Consider the following 16797-nt stretch of genomic DNA (forward strand, 5'->3'; position numbering starts at 1 on the left):
AAATAAATTCTTTATAGCAAACCTGAAAGTGTGAAATTCAACATGAAGGTACAACTTTAATTTCTTTCTGAATATATCGCCCACTCGTGACATATTTTCGCCGAAAAGCAATTTCGCGTTTCAATGTGGCAGAATTGATAAGTAACTGTGAAAGAGGGTCAAGGGAGGCGACGTGTGACGTCATCGTGTCACGGAGGAGGGAAGAGGGTAGCATTCAGGTGTCACTCGCAGCTTCCGATGTATCGACTATGCTCATTCAATGCTGACATGTACTATTGAAATTCCTGTACATTTAATAATATCACGCAGAATTTCTATGCAAAGTTGAGCTGGTATTGTAATTTCTAAGATTAATTTTGATTTCTTCGTAAATACATTTTAATTACATATGTTCTGAATATTATTATTGCGGAATATTTTATGAAGTATTATACAACGCTGGAACTTTAAATTCCGAATTTCAGTAAGTAAGTACTTAACAAATAGGGAAGCATAATTACAGTGAGATGCATAAATTTATATTATTCATTCCATTCGAGTAGGTGCAAGCACAAAATGCCAAATTAGAATCTTTATTGTTTGATAATTATCAATGAAGAGCTAATATTCACTTGATGCTCGTATTTGGAGCATATTTGACGTTATTGTATCCAATTTTCGGAAATTATTAGATAATAATACGCTTTCAATTTGCAAAATTGGTCGGAGCAGAATGCGTGGGGATGTTTGCCGGTCGGACGGTGTTGTTTAGGCTAAATTGCCCACAAAACATGCCGCAGCTTTGCACGGCATAGCGACCACTCTGTTACCACTGGTATTTAGAAATTGATTACTACAGTCTGTTAATTTGAACTGCTTGAAATAGCGAATTCTTTTGAGGCTGTATATCGCTTAGTTGTAGAGTTAGGTAACTCGTTGTCAACAATTCATAGGATTGATTGATAAAATGTTGTGGCCGTGGAAGTGGTAAAGATAGGATGAATCGACAATGATGACGAGAAAAGACATAATATGTCTTTATTTTCTCAATATCTGTTGGCAGGATTTCCCGAACTTAATTATCCATTGTTGCTGAGGTAAAAATGAAAAAGTATCGCAATGACGTAAGAGATAACGTTGCAAATAGAAATGCCGACAGAAAATACATTTATTATTGACATATTACACGAGCGCGTCTAAAAATATATGGTTACGGTGGAATTTAGAGAATGATTCAATGTTCTCGTACCGTTCGGCCTTGCCACATCACAGCCTGAAAATATTTCAGCTGCAGCACCGACCTCGCAGTCATTATTCCTAGTTTACGACGTTATACTTACGTATTAAGCTCACATAGAACAACCTAGCTAGATTGCAAAAAAGAAAAGCATCAATTATTCCCCATTGTTTTTAGCCACGACTGGAACAAAAAAAAAACCTTATACTTTATTAATAACGAGACTTTTCTGACAGAAGCTCTGTTTGATATAAATATCAGATTCAGTTCTTCAGTGCTGTTAGTGAAAATATTATAGTCCCGTAATATTTGTATTTGTTTGTTATTTGTTTTATTTGCTAGAAGGAAAGAGAGGAAGGGGAAGACCAAGAAGAGCTTACATGGAATAGATTAAAGAAAAGGTTAACGTCGTGTCTTATAGGGAAGTCAAGGAATTGGCCTTTGATAGACTAGAATGGAAAATGCTACACCGACAAGAGCGTGAGATGATGATGAATATTTGTACATATATATCATCAGTTTTCTCAACGTTGTTAATTAAACATAGTTAAAATAAACATAGGCTCCAAAAAACAAGGAGCTTTTTATTATAAAATTATTATCATCATCTGGGAGTCTTCACGCCTAGAGTGAATAGACATTTGCTAGGTAAACGTGATCCACCGTAGACCACATCGTCATTTACCATCAGGTGAGATTGTGGTCAAAATCGAGCCTACATTATTAACAAATATATATTTATGCAGGACTGCATGACGTCCCACTAAGGCCCAACTGTTTACTTTGTGATATTTAGTTTGTCGGTTACACACAATTTTAATTATTTAGACTTCTACATCATACCAAGATGATAGAAACATTGGTTCATAGATTTCCATTTACTTCTAGGATGGTATGAATAAATTACATTATCACTAATCTAAGAGCCACGCTCTAGTCGGTGTAGGATATTCCATGCTACTTTTTTAGGGAAAAATAGAGCAGCGGTTTCCCTCTTGCCTTCCGCCCCGCAGTACTCAGTCTGACGTGAGTGGTAATAAGTTACAATCAGCTAAATAATTTAACGTCACAAACAATACGACAAGTTTACGAGCATCCTTTGAAATCATCTGTTCCACCTCCTGAAGACATTTAAATGTGTTATGGCCCATTTAATTGAATGGAAAGAGAGTTCATAAATCTAAATATATTTGAACCGCCCAGGTGGTAGCTTAAATTTATTGGTTAACGAGAGCGAACCTGATAACATATTGCTGCGACCTTTTTACTTTTATAATGAGATACCCTCAAATAAAAATGTAGATGGCGCTGTACAGTGTTGCCTCTGCCATTACCAACATTGAGCAAAGATCACTTCTGATCAAAGAACAGCAAGAGAATCACGCTTTTGGACAACGTGGCTTGGAAATTCCCTCATTGAGATTAAAGAACATTTAGTCTTACTTTACTTTGTAAATGACAAGCGATTTTATTCAAAAATACCTATTTATACATAATTATTCTCAGAAGTTACGTATTTACTAGGTCTATGTTAATTGCATCTTGTACCTATTGTAAGTAATATTAAATGTTTGTTCCAGGCGAGACCCTCCCTTCACCGAGAGACTCAAACTTAATTGTGATACAAAATGACTACGAGCTTCCAAACAAGGCTTTAGAAAGTAATTTAAGCGATACGATGAGAGTTTCCCGGTACATTGACGGTTCATTAGGGGAGTGAAATCTGGCGTTGTGTTGGAGAAAAGCGATGGAGTGAGGGCCAAGCGATGACTGCGAGGGAGGTGGAGTTGTCTGGTGGGGCGCCATGGGGTTTCCGCATGCATGGGGGCTCCGACCAGAACCAGCCTCTGAGGATATCGAGGGTGAGTACATGGCTATTACGGAATTCAATTACGTCATCGCAGACGCGACGTGAATATAGCATATGTTCATACCTATCTACAATAGGTACCTACATAAGTACAACAAGTTGAATATATTCTGTCAGTTCCAACTATTTATTAGAATCGATGTTATTAGACTGTCTTCATTTATTTTCGATCACTTTCTATTGTAGAATTTAGTTTTAAATTATACAGCTTTGTGAGCACCCCTTACTAGTAAACATATGAATGTAATCGTAGTAGTTCTATCTGTTTGAACAATGCTGCATTTCTCCTGAAAGGCGAGTAACGCTGCGATAGTATTGTATTGTGCGCATAAAGGCTGAAATAGTATTTTCGCTATCTGCGGTCCTTAACTAACGGATTCTCCACAGCGGTATCAGATTATGTACAATTAAATTTCACGGTATAAAATCTCAAACGTTTCTCTTGCTGTCGTCAGCAGTACTTTGTGGACCACTGCGATTTGTCAAGACAATTGTATTATACGTGCAACGCAGTTAGCTCGGACTGTGATAGTGTTTGTACCCCGTCGCATTCTCCACTCAGACAAACGACCTCTTGTCTAGAAAAATAAAGCCTAATTAAACTAAGAGCATCCCGGACTCGGCGCTTGAAGATTTTTGAAACAATGTTTTATTTTAGCCGTTTATTCTAGTCGTGTCCAAATCGGGAATGTCTTTAAAAAAGTTTAGTGGCATTTATTCTGAACTGGCAGGGGTGTATGAAACGATTGATGAATGTGGTAGATTCGATTCTGACATAGATATGTCAGTGGTATTGGTATACTTATCAGAATCGAAGCAAATGGAATTACATAGTACTCCGTTGAGAAATAGGCGTGAATTTATATAATGTACCTATGTTTAATGCACTGGGTACCACAGGACGGACACCGTAGACGTGGTAGACCCCGGAAACGATGGCGCGATGATCTCGACGGTTATCGAAAAGACTGGATAGAGCTCGCACAGAACCGGGATACTTGGAAGAATATGGGGGAGGCCTTTGCTCAGCAGTGGGATCATATAGGCTAATAATAATAATAATAATGTTTAATAAATAAAGATTGATTTTTTTACATTTATACAGAGGTAGTTGGAATTAAAACGTAATTGAGAGTAGGAATACACACTTATTATTATCCAATTAAAAATTCTCAACTGATTGTGGAAGTACATGAAGTAAAGCCCGTGACAGTGTATATTTGGAACAGGATACTTTTAAAACCAATAACACAGTAAATATTATATCCTGTATATTATATAAACCTATCATTATATTATATTTATTGTTCCAATACTTTCTTTATACGCAACCCACCCCTGTTTTTTATATTTACCTACTTAAGAATATGGATTAAGAAGATTGCTTTCCAAATTGAAGTCATAAATGGTTTGTTTGCAGCGTTACAGTGATTCTCTGGAGCGTTCTCTCGAAGTAAGTAGAATCAACCGTGTGTGTTGTTTGCTTCCCAAACAATAATCAATCACGCTCGCTGCCTTCACATCTCCATCTCCATACATTTTACGAAGTACTAAACTGCATCGTAAAGAGACATTTTGACGAAGACCATAACCATAGCTGTAAATGTGACTAACAAAAGCTATGTTTTTTAACAGATTGGCCACGATTCCTGTAGACACATCCTAATTTTATTTTAAGTTTTACATGTAATTTTCTTATCCGCCGAAAAGGAAAGGGACGGATGATTGACAACCGTTAATTTTAAATTGAAGGAATAACCCGGGCGAATAAAATAGACATCTCGCTCATATGCAACCCGTTCGACATGTGATGTCAACTTAATTCTGTCGGGTTATTGGCCGATGTAAAATTTTGGAAGGGATTTTTAAATATCTGCCTAAAATTAACGTGTGTTCCACAAATTTTATGTCTGTCGATTACCCGTCCTTTTCTTTTCAGCTGATAAAAAATTGACAGGTACCTATAACTTAAAATTAGATGGTGTGTACAGTTTTGTTTCGGTTTTGTTTGTGTTACCAATTATTTTTGTTTAACATATCTTACATTTTTTTATAGAAGTCTTTATAGGGGTACGCTATTATAGTTAATGTTAGGCCACAAATAAAGAAGAGTAGGGATGATGTTTGGCTGTCGACGTCTCCTTTTCAGCGCATAGGCTATCAACGTTTGTGTAAATCATCGCCTGTTAGAGCATCGTTGTCTATGTCAGCTTCTACTTAGAAGGAAATATAAAGGTTTTAGTTTTGCCAGTGATATGCAATACGAACATGTGGTTAATTAACAAATTACCAACACGTGCCAGTGACAGCCGGCTAGCTTAGCTTGCGGTTAAACCTGTGTGATTCTGTAATTAAATTATATTACCAACAGTTGTAGCGTGTCGCGAATATGCTGGGGTATACATTACCGGTAGATACATACTCTATATAAAATAATTATTGTGACGTTGTCCTGCTTGCTCATATCATGTAAAATCAGATAGATTCGGGGGCACGGAAGTGCCCCAGCTAAGACGAGCAAAGTAAAGCGCAAGGATAGGGTACTATAAACCTTTTATCGAACCGTCTCGTCGATTTTTTGAATTAAACCTGATAAAGCAAATTCTCAAAGAATTTTTTAAGACATTGATAGCGACAAAAGAATGATAAAAGTAAGGTAGAAAATCTTGAAAAAGGTACCTACGAAGTGGATCATAACACATAAACCGTAAATAATCGCTGAGCATACATGGATGGATTTTGGTAACCAATGAGCCCATCTATCTAATTTTCTTTTCTTTGTGAATGAGAAAATAAATATATTTATTAGTATCTAATATAGCTATCTCTTTTTCTTGCGAGTGTATATATTTACTAAGAGCCTCAGCAAACAACAACGTAGTGCGAAATAAAATCAAAGTCACTAAGGGATGACTAAAGCAAAACTGTTTGACCTGTCGCGTTACTTTGTAACAGTCTTTCATTCTGCTTTGTCTTCTTTTCTTCGTCTCGCAAATTGTATGTAGTTACTAAGTACTTTGCGACCCTCACCTGAAATTTTGCCAGCGAAGAAATTGTATAAAGAACAAAGGCGAAGAGAAAACATCAATTTTATCTCAGACAATGAAGTGTAGAGCTGTCTGAGCCAGTATGAGAGGCAATATTTTAATTCTACAAAAAGTACGTTGTCAGTACTGACCTTTAATTATGAAAATCAAATGGATTTCGGACGACACTGAGCCAATAAGGCTAAAGTAGTATTACTTAACTGTTTTGCTTCGAACTGTATTCAGTACTTGACTGGTTTGATGACTAGGGCTGAGCCGTTGAGCCACTTTATCATTGAGAGTTTTATGAAAAGGTGGAGGAAAGGTCTCTACCAACCCACACTGGAGCAGCGTAGTGGAATATTATGGTTGATTAAGTGGAGATCTGTGCTCAATAGTGGGAGTGGGACGTATATAGGTAGGTTTTTGTATGTTGTTTATACAATCTATATATACCTGAATATATTCCTGTACTTACATGTTTATAAAATGGAAAAGGTACCAGATAATTCTTAATGTGATTAAATACGATTATACGCGACACATCAAAACTGGATGTATGTTGACTTATTAATTATTATCGAATAGCTGTTATATTTTATTTTATTGCTTTTATACGTTATTTTATTATATTACCCAAGTTCGGTAACTGTTCCAATGAAAATATTTATGTTTGGAACCTCCTGTATAACATTAAAAGTTCTTTGCACGTGGCAAAGGATGAATGGATACTTACCTAATATTCCATATTGTTTATCTATTTGAGAAGTTGACTGAAGAATGACTAAACTGGCTAAATTATAGGCGACTAGCTTTTGGCCGCGACTTCGCTCGCATTAAATTCTTCCTGATTGAAGAGTTTGCAGGCAGATTTCCAAAAATAAAATGATGCGTGATTTTTTTGTTTGTCACAAATAGCAAATGCAAATGCATACCCATTCTTAGCGTTCTACCTTAAATGAATGCTCAATACAAACATCCACCCCCCATTTTAGGGAAATGGGGAGTTAGAAAGAGATAAAAAGTAGCATATGTCACCATCTATCCCTTCAATTATCTCCATTTAAAAATCACGTCAATTCGTCGCTCTGTTTGCCGTGAAAGACGGAAAAACAATTAGACACACACTTATTTATAATACTAGTATGGATTTGCTGGTGAGTATAGCCAGTATAACTTCTGACTACTTACCGACTTATGTTATTGTTGTTTTTTTAATTATCTTTTGTTCAAAACATGTTCACACTCGTCCGATAGAGCGAGAAGTGGAAGAGAAATACGAAGAAGGCAGACCACACACACCATCAGATGGGAATAATAAATGCCAAGAAGACAGAGTGTTGAAAACATGTTACACAATATTACAATAACATTGCTGCTAATTCCTATAAGTAAATATCATCTCCTTTTATTTTAAGTTGTATCTGCAATTTTCTTATCCGCTGAAACAGAAAGGGACAGGTAATCAACAGGCAGAAAATTTATGCAACACACGTCAATTTTAAGCAGAAATCCGTCTAAAAATTTTACTTCAACCAATAACCCGACAGAGTTAAGTTGACAGCACGTCAAACGGATTGCATACCAGCGAGATGCCTATTTTATTCGCCTGGGTTATTCATTCGTTTTAAAATTAACTTGTTGACAATTATCCGTCCCTTTCCTTTTCGGCGGATAAGAAAATGATGGATATAACTTAAAAATTAGGAGGTGTCTGTAGGAATCGGGCCATTGCATTGCTAAACCTTGTTAGGTTTACCTCAATGCAATGATTATAATCTGCATAAGGGTTTTTCTGTTTTAACGGATGAAGGGCGTTTGGTTATGTATGTATTTAGAAACTTCCTACACAACATTTGCTTAGAACTACTTACAGTTTATTATTATAAAAATTGTCATTCTGTGTGTGTGAGAACATAAAAAACCATTCAGTCCCATATTAAAGAGCTATCCCTTCTAATGTTTCGATCCCAACTCAAATACTGGTTAAAGGGAGACCAGTTTTATAGCTTAAGTGAGTTTTTAAGTTTATAAATAGGTTTTTTTTAGATAAATTAGTAATTATTTGCAAGTACCTTATGTCATTATTATACGAACAAACTACGGTAAGCGAATGTTTACGAGGGAGCACAACTTTATAACCGACTACCGTCCGATATAAAACGTATTGACTCAGATCGATCATTTAAGGCCAAACTTTCCCATTATATAATACAAAATATTTCTATTTAGAGCATTCTATAACTTTGTTTCTGTATAGCATCGTAAGCATGATTATTATTAAGTAAGTATTTCTTATGTAAGTGACTGTAAGTATTTAATAAGAAATAAAGATTCTATAAACCTATTATTATTGTAGGTATGTCACAATATGACTAAATGTGGTGAAAAGCATTACTTCCGTCTATACCTACCACATTTATTTCAATAAAATTTTCATTTCATTTACGATCACATCGTAAGCCCCAGTTTTCACGGTTTCTTAGCCTTGTCGGCAAACTGACGACGTAAATCCTTCGATGTAACAAGATACTGAGCCACGTCGATATTATTTGATAATATTAGATAACTAAGATGGCTTAAAATAGTATTGTCACAGGAAATCAAACATAAAAAATATAAATAAATAGCCTATGCCCCATTGCTGGGCAAACGCCTCCCCTCAATCAACCGGAAGCGGTATGAATCATACTCTATCACACTACTTCACTTCAGGTTGGTGAAGGTGTTGGGGCACTTAACGTGCTTTCCGAAGCACGGAATCATTTTGCATTTTCGGATAGTCAAGTGATTGAGCCTGCAATGTTCTAGCTAAACAATGGACAGTCTCACAGAGTGATGTTGACAATGTCCCCATCGGGAATCAAACCCGGACCTCCAGATCGTAACCCCAACGTTCTAACCACTTGACCATGGAGCGTCATCATTCGGGCTGCACCGTCGTCATATAGGCCTCATCCATTTCATTTTTCTATGTTCCATTTCCAGATAATTCATTGTCTCTCATACACTAGGTAAGTAAGTACATAATATTAATACATCTCCATCTTTGATGTACTTAGCCACGGCTTACCAACCGCCGAACATGCTTATAATCCAAAATACATTTACAGTGTCTCTCAAAGACGTTTACGCTTCGTAAAATTTCCTGGAAAACGATGGAAAGCGTTTCAAAAGCGAGTCTGTAATAGTGGAGGCAATCTCCCGTGATCAGAGGCTGTGTTAATACCTAGTAACGAGCCAGGTCGATGTCGGGAGTCAGGGGGCGTCATTACACGCAGATTGCGGGTCGCTTTGTCGACTGTTGACGCGTGAATTATGCGCCGCCAACAATTACGCCACGCCGCCGTCGCTCATTTAGAAAATCGTCATGAAAATCCACGATTGTGCTCGTCATGTACACGTTTATGTGTAATCATACCTGTAAACGTAAAGGTTAAGTGAAGTTATAAAAGGCACCTCAATTTTCAAGGGCTTTGTTGGAAATTTTCTCTAATGTGTTGTATGTTATCCTAGTAGCGTCATTTTAATTTATTTTTCTTCTTTCGCGTGGATTGTAAGGTCGATAACCGACCTAACCAACCCGGGTATCAGGATTTATTTATTAATAAATTTGGTATAAGGTAATCGAATTGGTTACGAATGACCGCATAGAGACTGGCCGCATCTGTCTGACGCTTTAGCTACAGGCGTGCATGTATGTACTTATCAACTAGGGAATAATATAGTTTTTTACCTACCTGTTTCATCAAAGTGTGTCTGTTACCAGTTTTCGCAAAGGAAGGTTCGTCTTTGACGCGAAATACACGACAGGGCGATGAAAGTACGGAATTTCTCCGAATAAATAAGATAAATTGGGCATGGGATTCTCGGGATATAGGGTTAGCACAGGACCGGACTTGACCGCATTTCTAATTGAAACCCACTCGCTATTCGCTCAGCCTTCTGAAATGCCGAAGGTCTAACTATTTCGCATTTCACAGATAGGACAATTCACTAAATTTAGTCCACTTTTGTTGACACTTTTGTCTGATCTTTCTTCTTATGTTCAATTGTTTTTTGTGTTTTAGTGGGTTGTGTGCAATAAAGAATATTCGTTATCAGATACGCTTTTTCTTGCCTCAATTATTATTTTCATCATAGCCAGTTGTCTTTTTTGGAATTTGTCCTTATATTCCTTGAATATAAGTCCTTGAATAGCTTGCCTAGGAAAGGGGGGGGGAGTGTAAAAAGACCACAGTGACTTGCGTACTTATATGTATAAAAGCGAACTGCCACTCACAGAATAATCATAAAATCTATGAATATTATAACACCTAAGTACACATTGAAATTTGGCGGGTACGTTTCTCATAGGGTATAGACCGCTACGAATGGATTTATGAAACTCCACCCCTAAGGGGGTAAAACGGGGGTTGTTTTTGAAGTAAGAGACTACGTTCGAGAACGATTTCGCGGGCGGCCGCTAATATTTCACATTTCAGAAAAAAATACCTACTGTTCCGACATCGGCCATTCAAATCTAGGCATTTTTTTTAATCTAGGAGAGGGTGACTTTTGTCAAATGCGACCCTGGTACCGATGTCGAACGTAAGCCACACACGCTCGTCGCGGAGTCACGCCACCCGTGCCCTGCATATCAATGCTGTCAACTTATAAACTGGCCAACTATCCCTGAACCTTCCATACCCTACACCTTCACCCATCATCATCATCATCATCAGCCGTATGACGCCCACTGCTGGGCATAGGCCTCCCCCAAGGATCTCCACGACGATCGGTCCTGCGCTGCCCGCATCCAGCGGCTTCCCGCGACCTTCACCAGATCGTCGGTCCACCTTGTAGCGGGCCTACCCACTGAGCGTCGTCCGACACGTGGTCGCCACTCCAGAACCTTTCCGCCCCATCGGCCATCGGTCACCTTCACCCACACTAGTCGAATCATCTCCAACAATTAGAATTACTTTATTCGCAAGGTTTCTGATCGTGCTGTATTATAACAACTATTCGGAAGCTTGTCTTGGATGGATCTGTCGGTGACTCTTTTTGCCAAACCTTTAGAATAACGTGTAAAAAATCACTACCAAAGATCAAGTCCGGCTAAAACGATTATTACTATATAGAGCAGTGCGCATATATGAGAAATTATAATAACGTAATTGCCATCATCAAGCCACCTGTCTTGAGAATTGGGAATCTTAAAAAAACTATTTAAAAATGTAACGGTTTCATTTTAAGAACAGTCGCTAAACGTAAAACGTCTAAATATCCTCATTTAAAATACCGAGAAAACTTGGCTTCTTATAATGGTATTATGTAGTAAATTAAATACCTATGTTAGGTACCTTTAAAATATTTTTTCCACTGTTACAAGTAAAAACTTTTAAATATCAAACAACAATTTATTAATAACAACTGTCTACCTGTATATTTCTTACCTTTCTTTACTTTTGTTTTAAGAGGACCGCGGATCAAGTTACACTGGATTCGATACGTCCCGTCTCATCCGAACGGATAACATACCGCATCCTATCTCACATTACTATGTGTATTAGCACTATTTGATTAAATTATTGTACAGATTTGATCCTTGAAATGGTACTTTACTAAAGGATTTTATTCATGTATCTTTACGGTGGAGATATTTCGGATCGGCTATGCGCCTATGTTAAACACTGCATCATCATTATCTCCCTAGCATTATCCCGTTTCTCACAGGGTCCGCATACCTAACTTGAAGATTTGACAGGTCCAGTTTTTACAGAAGCGACTGCCTGTCTGACCTTCCAACCCGCGAATGGAAAACCAGCCCAATACAGGTAAGGTAACATGCCTCCGAAAATGCATTTCTCGGGAATGTGGGTGTTTCCTCACGATGTTTTCCTTCATCGCTGAGCAGGTGATAATCATTTATGTTCCAAACATGAATTCGAAAACAAATTCGACAATCATTGGTTTAGACCTGTGCTGGATTAGAACCTGCGACCTCAAAGTAATGTTAAAAACTGCATTGTATCAAAAGTTGTAATGAGTCAGGAGCAAGAATTGTTCGTTTTACATACCATCCTAACCTCAAAAGAATTCGAAAAGAATTCTGTTAAACATTTACCCAAGCAAAAAGATCAGCAATTTAATAACCACCCGAAATCGATAAACAAATTCCTTCACTAGGAGTAGGTCCTAGTTTGTAAGTGTTTCAACGAATGAACGCACGTAGAGGCAGCGTCGTGTCTCGTTAGTGCAATTAAATCTAGTGTTCAAGTTGAGCACTAGCAGTCTAGCACTAGACTGCAGCGGCACTGACGATGTTATCCGTTTAAAACTTCCTCTGCCACTTAGCAGCTGACACGTCTTGTTGCTTAAGCCTTGAACTCCACTTCAATCATTTACAAGAATTCCCACGTAACGGACTTGTACATTTTCAGAAGTCTTTAATTCGGTGTAGTAACTTGATGAGCAAACTTTGAGCTTCCAAATTCTTATTCTTAGTTTATTGTTTAATAAATTGTAATGATTAAGTCTATAAAATTGTAAAAGTACCTATGGTTTCACTGAAATTCTTATTTTAATATAAGTACATAAATCAAACCAATCTCGCCTATTTATAAGCAACTTTTAATGCGCTTTGTATGAATGTCTTGGAAGAACCGTTACTAGTGTGGTTGTGTTCAAATTAGGTCAACATGTGCGATATAGAGGCGTTCTTTTCGCAACATCTCCGTAGGAATTACTGTTGTAATATTTTCCTCTATCGGGGTCAAACTGCCATTAATAGTTAAGCAAGTCCGATAGTTTCCTACACGTTTAAGCTCTTTGGTTGCAACTTTACATCGACTCGGAACAATGGCTGAGCGATTTGAATTCCCCATACCGCTACCGCCACTCCTCCATATTCATCGCTTTCCACTCTGGCTTATCGACAGCTTTTAGTTACCTTCTCTACTGAATAATTACCTTGATCATTAGAACCCAAAATGCTTATTGAGCTCTGTAAGGAGCATTGCAGGAGTAATTATAGATTTGGTCAAATGTGTCTTAAGTCTAATTAAGTTTAAGCGTTGATATTTTTTGTAGGTATTTGGTGCTTGATGATTTCAAAGAGATCTAAAAATGTTTGAAATTAAGCTACACTCAATAAGTTCACTGACCTACACGGAAAGCATGGAGTCGTTACACGTAGACGACATCACGACATCAACAAGATTAATATTCCTCACGAGTGGGACACCCCACATAACAATAGGCGCGCCAAGACCTATGGCGCATGCATTTTCGAATAATGCCCATATAATGTTTCTATAAAATTGGCTATAGCTCGCGTGTTCACCTTCTGAGCTTTAGTATCGCCTCTGACTTTCTTGGGGCAACCGGACATCGATTTCTCTTCCCCAGTGTCATTACGCCGCAGTAGTTAGCCTTAATTGTATCAGTCTAAACAATGATTTGTGAGCTCGCTCGTTATGTCATTACTACTTATTATCTTCCCGTGCTATTACCGCTAATCCCCTAATAACAGTGTTTGTCGAAATAGGCTCAAGTTTTTCTGTGTTAATCTTTTGTGCGATTATCTTGACGAAAATTGTTGCCGGATTGTGGACTATAATAGAGTTATTAGCCAGTGGGTCTGTTGGCTCATTAAATTGATCCCGAATAACTGGAGCAACTTTGTTAGTTTATAGCGGATTATAATCAGAAGGATGACCCTTCGTGACTGTTTGATGGTATTAACAGTGACCTTTGCCAGTGACGCGAGTTTATTAGTATTGGCGGAGTGATATTCCAAGTGGGTTGAGTGAGGGAGGCAGCATGCTCAAGTTCTGCTCACCGGCCGCGAGGCGTCGACAACCGAGTGCGGTTTGTAATCTAAAGTTCAATAGAAATTACATTAGCATTGCCGAACTTTGAATGACGTTCGACAAATTACCTTGGAGTAACCGAGCCCACAATGGTCACGATAGCGGTCTAAGACGTTATTGCGAACCTTTTCTTAAATATAGCCTTTACTTCGTTTTTTTTAAATATAGGTAGTATATAAGTAATATGTTTAGTGAAATATTACATAATACTTGTTTTGGGTGCTTACTTACTGATAGCTACTAAGTAATCTGTTGTGTTTTAGATATAACAATAAACCACATTAACCTTTAAGTACTAAGTTAACTTAAAGTTTAATATATTTTACAGTAAACTATAACGATGTGTCTAATGCTAAAAAACGCAATTAAGTAATAATAATTTATTATGTTATAGAAAAGTACTTTTTAATACGTAGTATATTTAAATCAAAAGCCCGGTGAAGTAGGTATAGGAACATTATGCGATGGATGTACCTTTGACTACGCCAAGTAGCTATAGTAACGAGGTATTTGTTTCAGTCTAGGGTCTACCTGAGTCAAGTAAATACCCAATAAATATATAAGTTTAAAAGCGAAAACCCGACTACGGAAAAATCACGATCTAAAAATTATGAAATAAGAAAATTGGAATATTTCTCTGAAATTCTTGCGAATAGTGACGTAATACTAATATAATAATATTAACATATGTTAATATAAGTACATAAGTTAAATATATATACTTACATATATACATAACCCTCTTTTTTGCTTCGCTGCAGTTGGGGAAAAATATCTGACGCACCTATCACTTTAAAGAATACTGTAATTTAAATATAACCTGTCTACATTCCAGGTGAACCCGGGTCGCAAAGCATCGCTGAGCGGGATCCGGGAGGGTGACGTCATCTCCTCCATCAACGGTAGACCGACCAGGGGCATGAGCAACTCCGATGCACATGCCATGCTGCGGTCCGCTGGGCCCGTCCTTAAACTCGGATTGAATGAGTAAGTTTAATTACAGCGGTTATTTGACTAACTAATCCTTTCAGCGCGATGCGTTTAGGTAGGTCACGAGCTCGCGGGAAAATCGACACTATTAGACTCGCTTGATCGTGGTTACCATGGTTACGCACACCAATTTGCTATGAGGGAGGCCATGTCCACCAAAAAACAATATAGATGGCATTTAACGTGATAATTACCTATTTTCTCATTACTCGGGTACATAATTATTCCAAAATACAATTTAATGGCAGAAGCATATTATTATAATAAAAATAATTGTTGCTTGATATTTGAATCAAATTATGTATAGAATTATGTTGCTAGTTATATTGCTTTTCTTTATTTTGATCAGAATAATAATGATGTAATTATGTCTGGGTGTATTACACCCTTGTTATTAAGGGTCATAATTTATACCCAAAACATAGATAAAAGATGCTTAAATCTGTTATCCATGAAATTAGAAGGTTAAACTGAAGAAAATAGGAATGGAGGTTACTCCACCGACAAGAGCGCAGCTCTTAAATAGAGAGAGAGAAACTAAAGACAATCTGTACAGCGCTATCTATATTTATTCTGGGGAACTTAGCCTGGAAAGTTTATTTTAATGTCTGTTTTGAGTGCAAAACCGAATCAATTTACACGTATAGTCGTCTGAGACACTGGTGGGTAACTAAATACTGCTAAGGTAGTATTACTAATTAAAACACATAATAACGGGTTCTTCCCGATATTTCGACACTGCTGCAAGTGCCATGATCACGGGATGACTGATGAGATTGGAGTGGAGTAGGTACATAGATACAGGTATAGGTATAGGTAGGTAGGTAGGTCATTGGCACTTGGAACAGTGTCGAAATATCGGGAGTCTCATATCCCTACTTTAAACGCGGTAAGAACCCGTTATTATGTGTTTTAATTATGATATCGTCATCATCTGCCGTACGACGCCCACTGCTGGGCATAGGCCTCCCCCAAGGATCTCCACGACGATCGGTCGTGCGCTGCCCGCATCCAGCGGCTTCCCGCGACCTTCACCAGATCGTCGGTCCACCTTGTAGCGGGCCTACCCACTGAGCATCGTCCGACACGTGGTCGCCATTCCAGAACCCTTCCGCCCCAGCGGCCATCGGTTCTCCTCGCTATGTGTCCTGCCCACTGCCACTTCAGATTTGCAATTCTCCGAGCTATGTCGGTGACTTTAGTTCTCCTGCGGATCTCCTCATTTCTGATTCGATCGAGCAGGGAAGTACCGAGCATAGCTCTCTCCATTGCCCGCTGAGCGACACCGAGCCTCCTCACGAGACCCATAGTAAGCGACCACGTCTCACTGCCGTAGGTCATCACTGGCAACACGCACTGGTCAAAGACTTTCGTCTTGAGACACTGAGATTAATTACGATAATAACCGCGTAAACTTAAAACAATGTATAAGGTAGTATTCATTCCCGTAAACGTGCATGACGTTGATTCCATTATGGCGCTGCATTAAGTCGCCTATACTAAGTGTACCTAGTAGTATGCAAGGGGAGGTGGACGTAATCCAATCAGCCTTCGGTCCTGGATGCACCTTTCTGCCTACCATTCACAGATTAGACTAGACTAGACGCATGAACCTGACGCGACGGATGATCAGGCCTAGCCTAAGTGATTTCTTTTGAATTTAACTATAGTAGAATAGAAAGAAAACAGATGGATAAGGCCACCCAAATTGTACTGTATTCATGTGTTGTGTCTGATTGTTGAAATTTAGTTCTGTGCAATAAAGTATATTTGATTTGATTTGATGAAATATTGGTTTCGGTTGGTTGGGGGGAAGGCGGGGTGTCTTATAAGGAAGTG

At 38.1% G+C, this 16797-nt stretch overlaps 1 protein-coding gene across 3 annotated transcripts in view; it reads left to right on the forward strand.

Moving 5' to 3' along the window:
• The window catches only part of LOC126369484 (uncharacterized), a 156668-nt gene that overhangs the window by 18623 nt on the left and 121248 nt on the right, over window positions 1-16797 (forward strand). For 2 of the 3 annotated variants that reach the window (XM_050013910.1, XM_050013912.1), the window contains exons 2-4: window positions 2797-3078; window positions 4507-4539; window positions 14804-14955. In XM_050013910.1, coding sequence (XP_049869867.1) covers window positions 2983-3078; window positions 4507-4539; window positions 14804-14955 — 281 coding nt within the window. In that variant the 5' untranslated portion in view covers window positions 2797-2982. The remainder of the gene's footprint in view (window positions 1-2796; window positions 3079-4506; window positions 4540-14803; window positions 14956-16797) is intronic. The other variant, XM_050013911.1, reaches the window with a different exon arrangement.

This window comes from Pectinophora gossypiella, chromosome 9, assembly GCF_024362695.1.
Source record: "Pectinophora gossypiella chromosome 9, ilPecGoss1.1, whole genome shotgun sequence".
In the NCBI taxonomy this organism is placed as follows: Eukaryota; Metazoa; Arthropoda; class Insecta; order Lepidoptera; family Gelechiidae; genus Pectinophora; species Pectinophora gossypiella.